Source organism: Apodemus sylvaticus, chromosome 1, assembly GCF_947179515.1.
Source record: "Apodemus sylvaticus chromosome 1, mApoSyl1.1, whole genome shotgun sequence".
In the NCBI taxonomy this organism is placed as follows: Eukaryota; Metazoa; Chordata; class Mammalia; order Rodentia; family Muridae; genus Apodemus; species Apodemus sylvaticus.
Window position 1 is genome coordinate 48,114,447 of NC_067472.1, and position 20,655 is coordinate 48,135,101.

Below are 20,655 nucleotides of genomic sequence, written 5' to 3' on the forward strand. Positions count from 1 at the left end.
TGGAGACACTGTTGTGGGAGAAACTGGAGAGTAGGTCATCTTTCTGGCTTTGGGGTGCTGTTATAGGAAGTAGATGAAGATTAAGGAGGGAAACCACTTATGAATAGAATGGGTAGGATTCTAAGTGGGATCACAGAATCAAGAATGTTTTGTGCATCACTAATAAGTGGATATTAACCTAGAAAACTGGAATACCCAAAACATAATCCACACATCAAATGAGGTACAAGAAGAAAGGAGGAGTGGCCCCTGGTTCTGGAAAGACTCAGTGAAACAGTATTCAGCAAAACCAGAACGGGGAAGTGGGAAGGGGTGGGTGGGAGGACAGGGGAAGAGAAGGGGGCTTACGGGACTTTCGGGGAGTGGGGGGGCTAGAAAAGGGGAAATCATTTGAAATGTAAATAAATTATATCGAATAAAAAAAAAAAAAAGAATGTTTTGTGCATGTTCACACTGTGGTTTCCATTTCCAGTCTAGTTTAGTAGTAGACAAGAAGAGTAGTAGGTTTTGGTTTAGGATGCCTTTATTAAAGACCTCACATGCTAGATAGAGTGCTTGGATGTTTGGAGGAAACAAAGAGAAAGTCAATAAAATCCCAGGATCACATCTGTTTTGCTGGTATACTCTTTGGTTCCAAGAGCAAATATCAGTCAATGTTGATTAAAGCCATGTGGATAGAGAGACAGCACCGAGAAGGTCATGACTGAATTAGAGGAGCAGTAGGAACAGCACTGGGACTGGAAAGGAGGGAACCGTGTGGTATGGTAGTCCACAGGGTCAGGGTTGTGGTAATGCTTTGAAGAAGGCCCCAAAACACTACAGGGTGGGAGAAATGTGGGGCATTAGCAGAGAGACAGTGAATGGGGGAAAAACTGGTGTCAGGTGTATTGCAGTATGAGTGCCTGGGGAGGAAGGTGGAAGAGAGGGGGAGAAGTGGAGGGAGAGAAGGAGGGAGGGAGGAAAAGTGGGAGGAAAAGAATGAGTTTGTTTTTTCATTTCTCCTGATGCTGAATCTGCTCTTGTCAAGACAGATTCCACTGTTTGTGCCTGTATTCTATACCCAGACCACAAGAGAGTTAGCTTTGTGGGCAGTGGTTTGGGGAACCTTTCCTTTTAAGGAAAGTATTTGGCCGTTGGGTGACTTTATAAGCTTGTGTGAGTCATTTTGTGTGATTGTTGCCATAATTATTATATTGATAGGAATTTTAAGTAATTTCACTTTTAACTTTTTCCTCTTTGGAGATATTCTGAATATTAATATAGATTAAAAAATCCTCTAATCAGGCATTGAAGTATTTCAGTTATTCTTTTTTTTTTGTCTTATATCCTTGACCTCATGTTCCTGAATAAGTTAGTGATTCCTTTGTTGTATTGTGAAATTTAGTAAACATGAAACTGAGTTAAATTTGCTTGAAAAACTACTATGTTTCAAAAGAAATAATTACTTTTTTTCTTCTCATTATGTTCTTGATGAGCTAAACACAGAAATAATAATAGGTACTTTAGTAAACATAATACATTATTTGTGTTTGTTTAACCTCTTTCCTCAATATGGGGCATGTGTTACAGTACCCTTTTAGAAACTTCTTAAGCTTCTGCATTTCAGTTGGAATAGTAGTGATAGTAAGAAAAGTTGAGTACACATGAAATTAGGAAGTCTAAAGAGTACATTTGGTAACCAAAATACTGCTTGGTGACATGGCATGAAGCCACAGATGTAGTCTAAAGGGGTACAGGGTGTGGTTTTACTGCTCTGTCATGCAGTCTGTTGTAACTGTCAGAACATACGTTGCTTTATGGGGTGTGAAATGTTTTCTTCAAATGTGAGCACAGCTTTACATTGCCTGTCCTGCACTCATATAGCTGCTGTTAACTAGGACCGTTTGAATGATCATCAACAGGAAGGTCAGTCAGTAGAGGTGGTGGAAGGCCTAGAGGCAGTTTACTATGGATAGAACAGGCTTGGCTAATACTTTCTTTTGACTGCCCCAGTCTAGTAACTAGCAGGTAGACTGTTACACTGTTACAGAGACGATGGTGGTTTTTCATTTTTCCCCTTTGCTTTGTTCACTGAGACAACCCCACTCTAACCCATGACTTTAAAAACCTTTTTCATTGTGGTATATTTTCCAGATTAACCTCTAAATTCTTAGCATCATTTCAGAGTAAGTAACCAAAAAAATCATTTTGGTGAATTTATTAAATATATTCAGTTAAAGCAGAAAATACCACTTTAGAAGTATATTTTATTGTGGAAGTTCAAACATAATTAAGCTGATATACAATGCTAGCTTAAATTGCATTGGCTATGCTAATCTTAAATTTCATGTTATTTTCATTGTCTCATAGTATTCAGCAAGAAAATACTATTTATAATTTGTGGTTAAGCCCCAGACTAGTGGGCAAGATCTAGGAAGACCTCTGAGTGACTGTAGGCTAGTGGTTCTCAACCTGTGGGCTGGATATCAGAAACATGATTCAAAACAGTAGCAAAATTAAAGGTATGAAGTAGCAATGGAATAATTTTATGATTGGGGGTCAACACAACATGTGTACCAGTATTAAAGGGTTGCAGCATTAGGAAGGTTGAGAAGCACAACTCTAGGCCTTCACTACCATAGTTCCCAAGAGATGTAGCTATGGCCATTTAGCTCTACTAAGCCAAGAAAGAATTAAGAAATGTTTTCTTTCTTGGAGAGCTGTATTGGAGAAGCTTGCTGCCATGGAGAAACATCAACTAACTTCTCTTAAGTTAAAGTTTGGGACTTAGGACTGTTATTGTGGAGTAGGGTTACCCATGCTTTATGGACTGGGGCAACTCTGTGAACATTTGCTAAAATTGGACAACAAGATAGGGAGCTTGTACTGGAATATAATTCAACAGGCAGCTTCTTTTGTGGATAGTGTCTTTATGGGATTAATCATGGAAAGAAATTCTCAGCCGGACAACCGAAAACTGCCTTTTCTGTACCAAATGCTTTGTGTGTGTGTGGTATAAAATCTTTATTCAGTTTAACAGGAGAAAAAATGAAACAGAAAACAAGAGAAATCCACCCACCTGAACTAAAAAGTAATTGATTTATATCCTGGCCAAAAGCACTTTGTTGTTCTCCTAATTGGTGATAATGTATGCGCGTGGGGGACAACTTTTTAGAATTTGTAGTCAATCAAAAAATTCATCATAGTATCTATAAGGTGAATCTGAGTGAATATATGGGTGTAGACCAAAATAAAGTGTGATTTTTTTTTATTTGTAATCTTAAATACTTATAAAAGCAAGTTAAGTAAAAGGTTTGGTCAAATTTTAGGTGGCATGGGTATGCATAGCATGACAGTTGACATGTTCACAAGTTGGCAGCTCTGTTGGATGTTGCAGGTTGTCCTGTGAATGTAAAACTTGTTTAAATTCTTCTAAGTCCTTGTAAATTCTTCTTATAGAGGGTTCTTCTTTCCCCCACTTTTTACCATGAAGTCAATGAAAAGAATATTTCTGTATATATCTTACATAATTTTTATACTGCAGTCTTAAATTTTAGGATCATGTCATCATCAAAGAAGCTTTAAAATCAATCCCATTTGTCTCTCCTGCACCCAGAAGCTGCTGCATCTCCTTACTACAATGCATAAGTTATGCTGCACCCAGGGCAAGTATCTGTTTACTGAGAAAGCAGAAGAGATATCTTTGTCAGTAGTAGAACATAAAGACCAAGAATGCCTTTTTCTGGGTCATAGTGCACAGATTTTCTGGGACTGGTCTGTGACCTCACTCCTAGTCAATTGTGGAAGCACTGTCTGTCCTTTGTTACTGAACCAGTAAGTCTGACATCTCCTGTTTTAGATCTTTCTTTAGCCTCCTCTTGAGCCCTACAGTCCTTCCCCCTGCGTTGCAGTGTAAATTAGTGAGGAAAACTTTGTTAATTGAGAAAACCCTGAGCTTCATTCAATGCCTAAAATATAGCCACTGGTTTTGTTGTACTATTTAATCTCACCTTAAAGGTTTAATCTTACCTTAAACGATTTTATCATACCAGCCCACATAAGTACTTTTGCCATCCATATCTGGGCAGCACTCTCATTCAAGGTTGTGGAAATGGAGTTTGTGCTAGAGACTCTTTTGGCTTCTTGACTGTTTTGTTTTTGCTGGTAGCCTTTGCTGTCTCTGTATTTCTGGTACTGGATCATGTTTAAGGGTAGTGAAAATCTGCCGACTTTATGTTTATCTTTTGAGTGTCTCATGGGTAGTTAACATGTTTTCAAATGTGCTCTCCCACAAGCTTCCTTGAGGTCCATTGGGCCATTGAAAGGAACCTGTCTACCCAGTTTCTTCAGGTAGGACATCCTTAGGGGAGGACAAGATGTCTGTCCCTCTTACTCATTAGCCACACCATGTATCCAGGCCACAGGTTTTCTAGCATCTGCCCCCTGATATTCCTTCTTGCTCTCTTTCTCTCTCGCTATCTTTCAGATTATGATGGTTTTCTTTAACACTTCACTGTTCTTATCTTAAAATAGGGAGAAGAATAAAATTCTTAAATTACTCCAAGCATTAAGTAGTAACATACTTTACACAAACAGGCTGTTCTTGATTGTTAGGATGATTGGTGTGACCTGATGCAGCATTTCTTGATACCATATTTAGAATCACTCACTGGAAGTAAGGTAGTGTCTAAGTGGTCTCATCTGATAGGAGCAGTCCTGTCCACAAGGTTCTCTGAACCACTTCTCAAGCTGCATCTTCTACTGCCATTGCTTTTCCTGTGCTCTACCTACCCCAGGCTGATGTGGTAGGCTGCCCCTTTTTTGATCAGTGTTTTCTTGCCCTTCCCCTCTATTTTCATCTTTCAGGCTCATTTTATCTTGGTCCCTCAGGATAACATTCTTGCCTTAACTATTGAGAAATACTATCCATCTCATTTACTATATTATGGGCTTTGTAAGTCCTATCTGTTCTTCTATTCTTTTAGATATGACATGGAACCTGGCATAGTAGTAGAAAATTATTAAAGATTGAAGTCTTATTATGTTTCATATAAGGCATTTTTTCCCCATTATCTTTAACCCTTTTCTCCAGTTGGGGGATTGAGCCCCAGGCTCCATCTATGATAGGCAAGTGAGCTAAATGAACTATATAAACCAAGCTATCTTTTACTTTATATCCTGGAATTTTGTACATCACATTGTCCAGGCTAGCTTGAGAATATTCTGCAGCTTCGACATGCTTTGAACTTGTGATGTTCCTCCTTCAGCCTCATTAGTACCTGAGATTACAGGCCTGTACCATGAACCTAGCATCTTGTGTTTATTTCTATTTGATCTTCTTTGCTAAACTATAAACACTTCATGAGACTAGACCATTCTGCATTCACTAGACCATGTGCCACAGCTGCTAGCTCAGGTGATAGACAAAATCTGAAATCATATTGCTGCATTTCCTATGTTCGAGGTGCTTTGAGAATTCATTCTATTCTTACTCTAAAATTAACTTTCAATTTCCATCTTTCCTCTTGTATATGTTTTGTGTTTATAATCTTTCCACAACCATTTAAATATAATCAGTGGCAAAATGAGGGTTAGATTCCTAAGGCATTGAGATATCTTAACATGCTAGTAATTTGTCATCACTTTCCTAGAGATTGTCCCTTGTAGATCCTTGCTCCCTATCAAATAAAGTTCAAGCTTTGGAGTATGGCATTAAAGCCTTGCCACATGACTGCCTTTCTGTCTCTTCCCACTCACTGCCTTTTACTGCATCTATCCTGTATTCTAACATAATGGTTTCAGTCCTGCATGTACATTAGAATTATACAAGGAACTTTAAAGTGGAACACTAATACCTGAGTCCTGGCACTTGGAATTTTTGAGTTAATATATGTGGAGTGAGTTCTGGTTTATGAAAGCATTGACCCACTGTTTCATGGGGATATTGTCTGAGATTTTTTAGGGTTTTGTATTCAAGGAAGTTTCAGTAGTACTGCTTTTTGTGTACGTCATTCCAAAGATATTAAACTAGTACTATTAAATGAGAGTCTTTAGATTGAGATGTCTCAATAGAGAAGAGAGCTGTTTAATTTTGTTGAGACAGAGTGAGGCCATCTGGTCAGAGATCACTTTGCATGTATACTTGTTAATGACTTCTGCAAGGTGGGATATGGAACCTGCTTTGGGAGATGATTTTAGACACATTTCAATTCTAAAATCACTTTTTTGTCCCTTTTCACTATTCTATCCAAACCACACTCATCCTTACTCTAGGATTCTATCTAAATTATCATCTTTGTAGATACATTTTTAATACTTGAAATTCCCTTTCATATGTCTATGAACTTTTCTTTGTCATTTTACTCCTGTGTATTAACCTTCAGGACAGCAGGGATTTTCTTGTTCTCTTCACTCTCTTCAGCACCTAAGAGTCCTGACAATAGTAAGTTAATAAATTCTTGGAGAATGAATATCCAGGTAGTCATTTATTCATGGTTTAGGCTTTTACTAAGGTGCATTATTTAAATATTGTAAGTTATATGCATAAAGCAATTTAAAAGTAACTTGAAGTACAATCAACTTCTGTGTCCATGAGCACATTTATAGCCAACTATAAATTCAGTGGATCCAGGCGAAATGTGCCTGTACTGAGCACATGTTTGTTTATCTTATTTCCTAAACAGTAAAGTGTATTAAAGGTATTTATGTTGCATCTACATTCTGTCTGGTGTTATAGCACCTAGAAATGACGTTAAAAACAGACAGGAGGGGAGATAAGGATTCTTTTCAAATCCCTTGGTATTTTATGAATAAGTATTTTCAGATAAGATATTTATGGAGGATCACAGCACAAATCTCTCATGGACACTGAGGGAGATGACTATATTCTTAAAGTAAGTTAGATTATAGAAACGCATAGATAACAATAGTTTCCTTTACCTTTACTTTTCTCAACTTGCCTCATGGAGTATTAAAAGAAAACAAACAAAAAACCAAGTAGAAGTAGCTAGATGTCAGACTACAGGGAACATTTGTGGGTTTTATGGTTAATGGGGCAAGGTGGAGCTTGATCTGTTGAATTGGACTTTCTTTTTGCTGCTTAAATTTTGGGCAAGTCTGTTCCAGATGGCATCCCTCAAGGAAAAAGGGATTGCTACCTCAGTGCAAGCAGTTGAAAGAGGCTTGGATGAGGAATCAGTGATGGCTCCTTTTATGTGGAATATATCACTCCAGCAAGAAGCAAAAATTAGGCAAGATTTGTTTTCTCTTGGCAAAAATTTATAATTATTAAAATATTGAATATGAGTATATTTGTCAAACAAATTTGTCAAGTAGATTGAGGAGCTTGTTTGGGTAGCAGAAAATAGAATTCCAAGTTGGGCTTCCTGATGCCCAGGGCTGATGGAACAAGGAACACAGAAGCAGTTCTTGGCCTTCTTAACAAAGCTCCTGTTCTCTGGAGGCATTGTTTATTTGCTTGTTTATTTGTTAATTAATTTATTTTTATTGAATATCATCTTCATTTATATTGCCAATGGTAAAACCTTTCCCAATTTCTTCCCTCCCTAAAGACCCCCAACCCCTCCTTCTGCCACTACGTATATGCCCCTCCACCAGACACACTCCCACCTGCCCCTCCTCGATTTCCCTTTGTTGGGGCATCTATTGAGCCTTCACCTGACCAAGGACCACTCCTCCCACTGATGTCGGACAAGGCATTCCTCTGCCACATTTTTGGCTGGAACCATATGTACCTCTTGGTTGATGATTTAGTCCCAGGGAGTCATGGGGTGTCTGGGTGGCCGACATCATTTTTCTCCCCATGGGGCTGTAAACACCTTTAGCTCCTCTGGACCACCCTCCAGATCCTCCATTGGGGACCCCCAGGCCCAGACCAATGGTTGGCTGCTAGCATCTGCCTTTATATTTGTAAGGCTCTGGCAGGGCGCCTCCAGAGACAACCATGACATGCTCCTTTTGGTATACACTTCTTGTCGTCCATAGTAGTGTCAGGGTTTGGTGACTGTTGATAGGATGAATCCTCAGGTAGGGCGGTCTCTGCTCCACATTTTGTCTCCTTTATTGCTCCTGTGAATATTTTGTTCTCTTTCTCAGAGGAACCAAAGCACCCTCACCTCAGTCCTCCTTCTTCTTGAGCTTCCTGTGCTGGGTGAATTGTAACATTTTATTTTGAGCTTTTGGGCTAACATCCACTTATCAGTGAGTGCATACCATGTGTGTTCTTTTGTGATTGGGTTACCTTGCTCAGGATGACACTTTCTAGTTCCATCCATTTGCCTAAGAATTTTATGAATTCATTGTTTTTAATAGCTGAATAGTACTCCATTGTGTATATATACCACAGTTTCTGTATCCATTCCTCTGTTGAGGGACATCTGGGTTCTTTCCAGCTTCTGGCTATTATAAATAAGGCAGCTATGAACATAGTGGAACATGTGCCCTTATTACATGTAGGAGCATCTTCTGGGTGTATATGTAAAGCTGGGTCCTCAGGTAGTACTATGTCTAATTTTCTGAGGAATTGCCAACTGATTTCCAGAGTGGTTTTACCAGCTTGCAATCCCACCAACAATGGAGAAGTGTTCCTTTTCCCCCACATCCTCTCCAACATCTGCTGTCCTCTGGAGTTTTTCATCTTAGTCATTCCGACTGGTGTGAGGTGGAATCTCAGTATTATTTTGATTTGCATTTCCCTGATAACTAAGGATGCTGAACATTTTTTTAGGTGTTTTAGAGCCATTCAAGTTTCCTCAGTTGAGAATTCCCTGTTTAGCTTTGTACCCCATTTTTTAATAGGGCTATTTGACTCTGGAGTCTAACTTCATGAGTTCTTTGTATATATTGGATGTTAGTCCTCTATCAGATATAGGGTTGGTGATCTTTTCCCAATTTGTTGGTTGCCATTTTGTCCTATTGACAGTGTCCTTTGCCTTACAGAAGCTTTTCAGTTTTATGAGGTCCCATTTGTCGATTCTTGTTCATAGAGCATAAGCCATTAGTGTTCTGTTCAAGAACATTTCCCCTGTGCCCATGTGTTTAAGATTCATCCCCACTTTCTCCTCTATAAGCGTCAGTGTGTCTGATTTTATGTATAGATCCTTGATCCACTTGGACTTGAGCTTTGTACAAGGAGATAAGAATGGGTCGATTTGTATTTTTCGCCATGCTGACCTCTCTGGAGGCATTTTTACTGCAGCTGTGTCCATGGCTCCTTGGACCTTGATCTCTCATGGTGTATTTTGAACAGGGTTTTAATAGGTACAAGGTGGGTGTGAATATACTGTAGCATCTGTAGTTCCCATGACACACTGCATGTTGAATTAGTAACGGTTCTTTTACTGCCTATGAGCCCTGTCATGCTGCAGCATTACTAAGGTCTTTTTAAGATCTGTTCTAACCAAACTGATTTATTCCAGGTACTATTCCAGAATTTATTTTGAACTCTCCATACAAAGTGCTTTCCTAGTATAGCACTCTAGCATGTGTTCAATGCCAAAGTCTCAGATGATCAGTAATCTGTTGTAAGCAATATTAGGAGACTCAGCTGCATCTGCATTCTGTCTCTAAATAATCTTTGAAATTACATATCCTGCCAAGAATTCAGAATAGAAACTTTAATCATTGACTCTCCAATCAGGAGTTGTCCAGAATGAATTTGCATTTTTCCCCAATCAGGAGTTGTCCAGAATGAATTTGCATTTTTCCTTGTTGTCCAGTAAGAAAATATATGTTGATTTTTAAGTGACATGGTTTCCTAAATGTCAGAAAAGATAGTGTGCTAGGAAGCCAAACAGACCAATTTTGAATGTGAGTAGGTCATTTGTTTGTTACATTGATTTAGTATAGCTCTTCCATAAAAATTTTTGCCTGCTTACAAAAAAAAATGAGGAAATTCCAACCACTTGGTCTGGATTGTAGTTCATTTACAAAATTACATATTAAATGCCTTTTTGTACTCTAGCTATGTGGAATGTCCTTGCTGACTACATGGCCGCCCTCATCAAGATCATGTGCTTTAAAAATGTGCTATTCTAGGGTAGGGTGGTACCCAAGAGGGGCTTTCCCTTCTCTGAGGAGAAGAGAGAGAAGAGAGATTCTGCTGTGAAGTCATTGGAGTAAGAGGATATTTTATGGACTGAGGTGAGAAATGAGTCCGGGACCCTGGTGAAGGCGGTTTTAGGTAGCAAGACCAACCAAAACAGGAAGAGTCTCTGCCTCTGTCATTGTAGTACCTTCTGTACCAGCTGGCCGGGGCTGTGACTCATTTGCCTAGGCTGTCTAACTCAGCACTGTAGCACTATAGGTTAGGAATAAATCACAGCTTTGATTTTGGTCACCATGAGAAAACGTTCAGAGGACTGAAAGGATGTTTTGCAGTGATGGCTTTAAATAGTTGAAATTTCAATTATGTATTCAACAGTAACTAGAGGGTGTATGAAGACATTAGCAAAGGCAGTGCTAGTGCTGGAAGGAAGAGAGAAAAAGAAACGTCTAGAAATATAACCACAGAGGGAGATCTATTAAAAGGGCGATGGCAAGAAGTAAATAGATAAAGATATGCTTACCTAACAAAGTATTGTCCAGCTTTTTGCATTGAAACATGATTTCATCTGCAAATGTCTTGGGCTGCATTCATAGCAGTCTTAGGACCTGTGTGACTTGTGGTCTGTGGCCTTCAGGTTTGACATGCCTGGATATGACCAAGAAGAAATGAACAAATCATCTGGCATGGCTTTCTCTGTCTGCCAGGGTTTACAGTATAGGCATTGTTACTGAGATCTTGATAAGGACCACAAGTTGGTTTTTTATTTATTCCTGCTTCCAAAATTCACTTTTGGTTTTTTTCTCACATCATTTTGGTCATATCAGTCCTGTTGGAAAAAACTGAGGTAAATTATTTCCATTTATTGTCACAGGGAATATTTGTCTCTGTGCCTAGGTATGAAATGTGTAATTGTAAACTAGCATTCAAAGGCCCCAGTATATTTATGGAAAGAAAAGAAACAAAGTAGCTGACTGTACTTGCTGAGACCCTTGGAGAGAAGTATTAGAGAAGCATTTCAGAGCTTGCTGAGCACAGCCAATCAGGTTCTTTATCAGCTCCACCCTATACTGTGAAAGCTCAGGTTAAGTCAGCAGAGCAGTAAATTTTCCTTGCCTTCTATGGATAGCTGACTTTTCTCTTTCAACCTTCTTTCTGTATTTCCTGCCCTTCCTCTTTGAGCTGCTGAGCATAACTGATAACATTAGTTACATTGTTTTTTTTTTTTTTTCCAGACTTGAGAAATGCAGTCATTTGACCTTGTATGAGTGAGTGAATGTCAGGCACATGGATCATTAATCTTTCCTGTATAATACAGCATTCTCTGGTTCCCTCTTAAAGCTAGAATAGTATTAAATATAATATCAAAAGTCAACTAGTATGGTAATAGGTGACTACCTAAGGTTTTCTTCAAGAAATGCTTTTAGAATGTGTAAGGGTAAGAGGGAACAGCACAGTTTAATCACTGTAGAAAGTTCTCATAAGACACTTAGGCATAGACTGAAATAGCTTCCTGAGACAGGGACTCTGCCTCCCTTGAGGACAATGTCCTGCATATTGCTACTTGAGCACCACCAATGAATGTATCTTGTTAGTGCAAAGAAATGGGGTACTTGAAAGTGTTCAATAAACCAGGTTGTGCAGTGGTACTTGATAGCTCACCATATCATACAATAAAATGGCATACAAGTGAGTCAAAACATGAACCAGGATAACATTGTTGTAGTGATACCATCAGTAGAGACTTTGTTTCAGAGTAAGTCAGTGAAGTATGTGTAGAGAAGTAAAAAAAAAAATTATGTGATGTTCAATATAAAATACATTGAATATCAACAGATAGTTCCTCTTATTGAAGAAAGTAATCTTAGCCTGTTCTACGTAGTGAGTTCTAGGACAGTCAGAGCTAAGTAGAGAAACCCTCTCTTCAGAAAACCAAAATAAATAAATACATTTAAAAATTAAAACAGCTTTATTACTTTACAAAAAGTCTTTTCTATGATATAGGATAGTTGATAAGTTTTTCAACTTGTCTTGTGTCTGAGTTGAAATAGAGTGATCTGAGATTTTCTGCTGTATTCTTGCCCTTCATTATTGACTGTTGAAACCTCTGTTCTGTTCTTCATGGCTTCTCTAGAGTTAGCATGATGGTATTCAGGATCAGGTGCATAGTCAAGGGTTTTCATTAAATGGCTTTTTTTGTTGTTACCTTTTTCTAAGATATTTTGCCAAAACCAAATGGCTTTTTAAGTAGGGATGATTGCCATATTTATTGAATCTTTTTGTTTGTTTGTTTGTTTGTTTGTTTTTTGGGAATATGATATGAAGGTAGAAAATAAAAAATGATGGAGTGTGGTGAATTGAGGGTAGGAAAATATGTTTAACTTTTTTTATTAAAAATTTGAAGGAAATTTTTTTTGTGTGGAAGGGGACTGATATATGTATCTACACATGTGTGTATGTGCCAAATGTACAGAAGAGGGTGTCTGATCTCTTTAACCTGGAGATAACAGGTCTTTGACCCCTGCCAGATATGGGTGCTGTGAATGAAGCTTTGGTTCCCTGTAAGAACAGCAATTAGGCCTAAGGACTGAACCATTGCTTCAGCCCCATCAACTACTTTTCTTCAATGTATATCTTGATGACTAGAAAAGATGTAATAGAAGTGTCAAATGTTAATTTATTTGTCAAAGTATAAGTGTTTTTTTTTTTTTTGTCATTTTTGGACATGAACAATTGTCCTTTTATTAGGACTATTAATACTGATTTGGAGTATTGTGGGTGTTAAAGCAGTAGTTTAGCAGTGCCCATAAACCATCAAAGGCAATAATAACACCACCTAATTCTAACAACGAACAGTATTTCAGCATCTTTTCCTGTTTCAATAGGCTATCTGTGAATGCTTTGCTCAGAGATGCGTGACCCACATCACCTATAAATTTGATTGGAAGCCAAAGAACTGGCATAGGCTGATGGATAGCAGATTAGAGTTCTGATTAACCATGTGATTCGAAGACTGGAAATATATTGTCTAAGCCAGATTCATCAGATGCAATCAGAATTTCAAGTGGTCAAATGCAATTCAAATGTGTATTGTGGCTCTTCCTCCTCAGTTGTCTTTTTCCTTCTTTCCCCAAAGCTGAAAAATACTTCTTTGATGAATCTGCTTCTTACCCTAAAGCTGTCTGTCTGTTATTCATCAGAAAGCAGGTCGCAGTTCAGTGAGCAGAAGAAAAGATTTTAATAGAAGCTGTGCCAAGGGCTGTAATGCATCATTTTAGGGCCCTAATTACATTACAATGACAAATATCAATGGTGACAACAGCAATAACCTACATCCTTTAATGGCTGTGCTAGAAAAGGAGTTTGGGCCCCACGCCATTAGATTAGACTCAGTTTCAAAACATAGACCATTAGAAGTGTGTGTCCACAGTATTACTGGTTGATCGCTGAAGCCCAGTAGAAAGGCCTGAAAATAAATGATGCCTCCCCAAAGCTTGGTCCTGTGGGACAAAAGAGGTGAAATTAGATGACCACGGAAGTAGCAGTGTTTCCGAGGCAACTTTAGCTTTCAAAGTGAGGAATGGCCTGCTTAATTGTATGAAATCACACAGACATACCCTACCCCCTTGCTGCCAATTAGCCTGTCCAAGAAAATCTATTGGCATAACAGCATAAAGAAATTAAGAAGTCTTTTAAACAAAAGGAGACCTTTAAAGAAAAAGTTTCAAGATTTTACTCTTTTTCTGTTTGTTTGTTGGTTAGTATACATAATTTTTAGTATTAAGACTTGTTCCTTTTACGTTGGTGGGTTTTTGTTTTTGTTTTTTGTTTTGTCTTAAGTAGGTACTTAGACTTAAAATAGCTTATTAAAGCACCAAATAACTCCTTTTTTCCTTTTTTTAAAAAATGAGACGACTGAGTTTCTTTTATAGTTTTTACTGCCTACATTATGTAGGCAAATTAAAGAACTCAGTTTTCCTACATGCCCACATATTTTTTTCAGCTCTCCTAGCAAGGGACTATTTTATTTATGTAAACAACATAATGAGGAAAATATGCTTGGCAGATGGTTCTAAGCACAAGAATCATCAGTTTGGTCTGCCCCAAAGTCTCATTATCTTTTATTTCTATCCCCACCTCTCGATACAAAAAGCCTAACAACCAAATGCCTTTGAGACGCCGAGCTTTCAGCCTCCTGAATTCTATTTTGCTTTCTTACCTCAGAATTTAACTCCATTACCACTGTGGAATGTTCATCCAGGTGGAGAGGGGCTTGGTGGTTCCCATTGCAGCCTTTCATGGTGGTTTAAGCATTCTTAAAGGATGGCTAAATGATCCATGGGGCCAGGGCAGTAAATTAAATCAGGTCAACACAGTGGAGTCTCAGTCACTGCTGCTTACTGGTACTGGGCTTTGTCTGTCTCTTTAGAACTGGCTGGAATGGGAAGCCTACACTGGGAACTTCTTGGTAAATTTGTGTGTGTGTGTGGGTGTGTGTGTGCGCGCACTGATGAAGTTTTTAAGTTGCTGGCATTTAAGAAATTGCATTGCTACAAAGTTAAAAAAGGGCTACAGCATAAAGAAGGAAGACTAGATTGCACAAGCACTGTTCTGTTGTATAATGACTTAGCAAGAAAGAGTGTGTGCTTTTATAAAATGAACTGATTCTGTGTGGAATTTATTTTAAAAATCTCAGGAATAATAATTGTGTTGCATTTTCAGTCTTTTAAAATTTCTTAACCTCCCCATTTTACCACCCCATCATTAAAATATGAACAATTTTGTATGTATAAATGTGCATATATTAAAAACTGTCTATCACAAGAGATCATGCCATTTGAAGATGCATATTAAGGTGAACATCAGTAAAGCTCTGATTAAAGAAAACATGTAACAGCACATTTTTCGTTTATTATTTTAAAAACCTTCAGTTCCAAGGTAGGAGAATTGTATGCATTTTTTTTTTTTTTGTCCCTGTATTTCCAAAAAAGTTAAAGGATAATTTCTATGGTCTAACTTTGCTAAAAACCTTTCCAGGTCTCCAGATTGCTTTATGCTGAATGTAGACCTTAGTATGCTCTAAACTCCACACTGAAAAACCTTGGCTTACAGATTTAGAAACCTTTACTGTTTGCAAATATTCTACTACTCAGCAATTAATACTTACACCAGTTTACTTGATTGCTGACCCCCTTTGTTGGTTTCAGGAGACTGGGAGCTAAGTATAAAAACCTTCTGTTGTGTTTACAAGTAAAGGCTACCAGGTGCAGCTGCGCATGCCTCAGATTCAAGCATTCTAAAGGAGGAGACATTCAGGTGGTTCAGTTCAAGGTTTGCTTGAACTTAAGAGAGGGCAAGGGAGTGAGATATTTCTACACAACAATCATTTGGTTATGGAAAGCAGTTGGTATATGTAGGGAATAAAAATGTGTGTTATCCCATTAAAAAAGACTTGGGGTTTTATGAAAACAGCATTAGATTGGGCAAGGGTCCCTCCTGCTGAAGGCTTTTGAGAACTGGTTTCTAGTCAAGGAGATTAAATTCATTTTTTATTACTCTGGTGCTTGAAGATTAAATTTTAAGATGAATGCTGTTTAATAAATCCTGCTGTTAATGTGACTCTGTTGTCATTGCCTCCATTAATGGGCTTGCGGAGAAGGTAGTTTTCCTCTTCCTTAGACATTGCCAGCCATAGTACAAAGTGCATTTTAATATCATCTGGTTAATATTTTGGGAATCTAAAACCATCTGACTGCTTTCTTATATTGTGATTCTGTCTTTTTTTGCAGGCAGAGATTGTTAAACGACTCAATGCTATCTGTGCACAGGTCATTCCTTTCCTGTCCCAAGAGGTAAGATTGTTGATCTGATGGCTAGAAGTTGTTGCCTTTTTATTGATTTTTGCAGACAAGGGATTGTAGACCCAATCCTGGCGTTGTCATTTTCTTGATGTTCATATTTCACATTTCTAAAATACATGTTCTCATTTCAACTTTTGAATCTTATTAATGTTTACTGTGATATAATTTAAATGTGTTTATTAATGGAACATTTTGTATTAAGTAAAATTTAATTATTTGTCATTTTTCAAACTAGTGTTGTTCAGAATTATGCCTGTTTATTATAAAGCTCTCTAGTCATGTTACTGTAAAAATACCAGCAAGACAAGAGCTTGATCTGTATATTTGTCACAGAGCATTGAGACTCAGCAAGAGGTATATCATGTAGAAAGGCTTTACCTAGTGGATAAACTAATGGTACTTTTTGGCTGCTGCTTTGAAAAAGTTATTTTTCATTACCTGGTTAATTCTTTGTGTTGACTGTGGAATTAGAAAAGACCTCCAAGGTAAATCCAGTGTACTCATGTCTGTGTTACCTTAGGCTTTGCCGATAGGGGTCTTTTTATGTGTCCAGTGCCTGGCATGTGGCTCACTAGTTGTTTTGTTCATTACTAGGGAAAGTACATACTGTCAAAAATTCACACAGGTTAGAAGGAAGGTCTGTCTTGCTAGTGTTCAGTGGTTTCCTTTGTCCCCACTCTCCCTTTATGTTTATTTACTTGGTTTGGGTAGGTAGAATACTATAGAGAATGCTGGAAAAGGATGGTTTATTGAATCTTTTAATTGCTCTGAATCCTTTATCAGCTATAAGAAGGAAGAACTATTTCTAATGTCTTGTGGCAATAATACTTGGTACTTTGGTTTTAGGCAGAGAAGGTACCTTTCTCCCACTCTTTTTAGTTACTATGTTCTTTCAGTGCTTTTCAGAACAGCTGTTGCACACACTTGTCTGACAATGGCATGGGCTGGGTTAGGCACAAACAGTATTCTGGATTAGTATGTGCATTACAAACGTGGATTTCTGTCCGACTTATGCTGTCCATACCAGGATTCCATTTGAGTAACTATTATGTTGAAGAAGGAGACACTCGTATTCACAAACTTGGCTACTGTCTAATTCACAGGCTGAGAACCACTGAACCTCATTATCCTCTTTTATGTATTTGTCCTTAGTATTTGTCTGTCACTGGATTAGGTATGTTTTGACTAAGAGTGTCAAGGGGCATATTTGCATTTCTTTCTCCTTTCTTCCTTATTTTACAATATATTTATCTTTATTAATACCTGTGTGTGCCTCCATATATGTATGTATGCTATGTATGTGCCTGGTGCCCACAGAAGCCAGAAGAAGGCAGTAGATCCCCCCAAATGGAGTTACAGATGGTTATAAGCCAATTAGTGAGTACTGGAAAACAGGACCTAGTTTCTCCAACCCTGAAGCAAATTTTCATAACATTCAGCCCTCTCTCTAGCCTGTGTTTTCATTTCTTTCTGTTGGCCTCACCTACACTAGTGAGTGGTTCTTACTTGAAGAAGTTCTACTTGTGGAGATAGAGAGTAGAAGACTACATGATTTCAAAACTGTAACCAGGCTGGGATGTGAAACCCAAAGGTAGCAGAAAAAAAAGCTACAATACTAGGGGTGCTGTTAGTCTTTGGACCTAAGCAGGTGCAGACTGCTATATGCAATTACTAGGACAAGTTTGTCTCCATAGCATTTCCAAATAGTCTGGTTTATGGTAAGAAATAGAAGGTGGTCTTGAGGGTACTGATAAGTTATTTTCCCACATAAGTCATATTGTTTGTGTGAGTAGGGCCAGCAGGAAATGAATGTGAAGTGGTAACAGGGCTAAGCCAGAGTGGACTGGAATTAATTGGTTGAGGATGTTGTACCCTGTAAAAGAAAGCCAGGGAAGTGGTAGCAACTCCCTTTCTCTTGCTCTAGGCTGGGAGGGTAGATAGCATTCAGTCAACATTTAACTATTTGTTTCCCAAGGCTTTGACAAGTTTTTCATTTCAGTCTTTAGTATTTGTAATGACCTTACATCACAGTTTCCTGAATCATAATTCTGTGTATATCTTCTTTTACTCTTTCTAATTTTTTAAGATGGAGTATGTTTCTTAAAATTTAAGCTAAAATATGTGTATTCTCATTGTTCAGGATTGCATTTATGTTTGAGGTTGAATATGGTCTACCTTGTTTCTTTGGGGTATTCTGTAAGCAGACACCTTACTTTTCCCCTGAGGACAGATGGACCTTAATCTGGAGGGCAAGGAGGAGGCAGGTCATTAGAGAAAGGAGGATTCTATTTCCTGTTTCTTCAGAAGCAGGAAAATTACTCTTGCATGGAGAAGGGCATCACTTAGTGCCAGGACTGAAGGCTCTTAATCTGATCTTTTAACACCAGCTCTCTGTGAGACAGTGTCACTGCCAGAAAGGCAGCTGTGACATTAGCATTTATTTTTAAATGTTTATTATTTAAAAATTAAATTATTCTTTGGAGAGGAGGGTGTGTGTGTGTTTTACCTCAAATATACTTAAAAAGTTAATCTATAGTTTTAAAATTACAGAAAAATATTTTTTATAATGCTATTTCACTACAACATTAAAAACTAGACCCAACACATATAGCTACGACTATAGTCCTAGGAATTAGATAAAGATAGTGCCGCCTCTTGCTTGTAAAAGTAAATAACAAAATAACTATTACTTAGATTTTAGAATTTCACAGGACCCCTAATACTGCAATTTAGAAACCATGAACCCTCATCTGTCTAGATCCCTCCTCCCTCCCGTTTTTGTTTTGTTTTGCTGTTTCTTACCTGTATTTTACTCTAGGATTTTTGTCCTCGTAAGATACAGCTCCTGGTAATACCTTCATTCTTTCTCATGTTATACCTCATTTTCAGGCAATGAATTTACAAGTTACTGCCTTCAAGCTGGCAGTTTAACAGAAGAAACAGCAGCAGCTAACTTTTGGACCTGAATTGAGTCCTGACTTCCCAGCTACAAATCATAGGGCTTTTTCTAACTCAACCTAAGCTGTGTGACTGTTAGCAAGTACTTTGCCTCTCTCAGCCTCAGTTTCCTCATCTGTGTGATGAAGGGCCTCTACCTGGGCAGCTAGTACACACACGTCCCATGTGGGCATAGCGTCTCTGGCTACAATGGTGTCCGACAGGGCTCTAAGTTCTCTTGGGGTAAGACCTGAAACTGCTTCTAAGTGCTTTTGAATCATAGAATTTTGGAAGCATGTGAATTGATTATTTTTCTTTTTAATATTCCTCCTAGAAGTTAAAACTAAACCCAGAGAGTCTGAGCTAGCTGGACATCTGGTTATTTTCTTGAGCAATTTGAGGATTGTACCTATAGACCTAGTCTTTCTGGGTCCTCAGTCACATTGAATGATGCCAGTAAATGCTGTCTTGGTGTGTGTTGTCCCACTCAAAACCCACCTCCCCTTTCCAGGAGCTTGCATCTTTTAAGTCCACTATGATGTGAATTGAAATCTGTGTAATATTGTTGCACATTTGAGGCAACATTTTTGCTAATGTGAAATCAAATCAAAACTCTTCATTGATTTGTGTTGGGAACATTATCTCTGTAAGCCTCCAGTGTTCTGTTTAAGGAGGAAACCAACTCTACCATAAAATGTGTATTGTATGTATGGAAATAGCATCTGTTAAAGTAAGTGCCCAGTTCCTCTTCTCCTAGTGTTCTTTCAGGGAAATGGAATCTGAGTCCTAAGACATTTATTGGGCAAGGAAGAAAAAACCCGGGAAGAGTTGAAAGTAGTAATACTGCAGAAGAGCTGGCAGTGTAGGTTCAGTTTCTAGGCCTTACCAGTCTAGCAGGAGGCAGACAATTAGTTCTGCAAATACTAGCTTTCAGAAGGAAAGAGATATTTATTTATATGTCATTATTTTGACTTACCTAATTTAAATATTAAATATTGAGCACCTAATTGTGGAACCTGTTTGGAGAACAGTTGTGGTTTTGGTCCTTTTTACTTTCCTATAAAGGTTATTTTTTAGTCAATCAGCATATTCTTTCTTGATGGTAATCAGTCAAGTGTTCTAAACCTTTGAGAATTTCAGACTCCGAAATAGTCTGTAGGTTTATAATATTATAGTTGCAATTCTCTTCTAGGTGAGCAGTTCTGTTTTGTAGAGATTTGCATTGATAACAAGGAACAGAGGTTGCTATAAGAGACAGATTATATGAGAAGTGGCAATGTGATAAGAACCTGAGCTCATCCCGACTCAGGACCAGAATTTTATATTCTTTGTGGTATTGAGCAGAATCCTTGGGTTTGTAAGGCTGCAGTTCCCAGGTTTCTGTGCTAAGCTTCAGGGCTACCTGCATAATAGGGCTTATAACTAACAATTGGTGATAATGTAAAAGACCTAAGTGGATATTTGGCCATTTTAACAGAGTGCAATTTACCTAGCTGATTTATTCATTAAAAAAGCTTAGTCTTTTGTCAGTTCTTGATCTTAGGAACTTTTCTCCTATGCCCATGTCCTCATCTTGCCCAGTTTCTTTTCTATTAGTTTCAGTGTGTCAGGTTTTAGGTGGAGGTCCTTGATCCACTTGGAGTTAGAACAACTCCACTTAGAACTAGGAGATAAGAATGGATCATTTCACATTCTTCTGCATGCTGACCTCCAATTGAACCAGCACCATTTGTTGAAAAAGGCTCTTTTTTCCACTGGATGTTTTCAGGTCCTTTGTCGAAGATCAAGTGACCATAGGTGTGTGGGTTCATTTCT

General features: G+C 38.1%; 1 protein-coding gene across 8 annotated transcripts in view; it reads left to right on the top strand.

Annotated features, from left to right (window-relative positions):
• Tle4 (TLE family member 4, transcriptional corepressor) overlaps positions 1-20,655 on the top strand; it is a 141,208-nt gene that overhangs the window by 17,721 nt on the left and 102,832 nt on the right. For all 8 annotated transcript variants that reach the window (XM_052188846.1, XM_052188855.1, XM_052188812.1 and 5 more), the window contains exon 5: positions 15,832-15,894. In XM_052188846.1, coding sequence (XP_052044806.1) covers positions 15,832-15,894 — 63 coding nt within the window. The remainder of the gene's footprint in view (positions 1-15,831; positions 15,895-20,655) is intronic.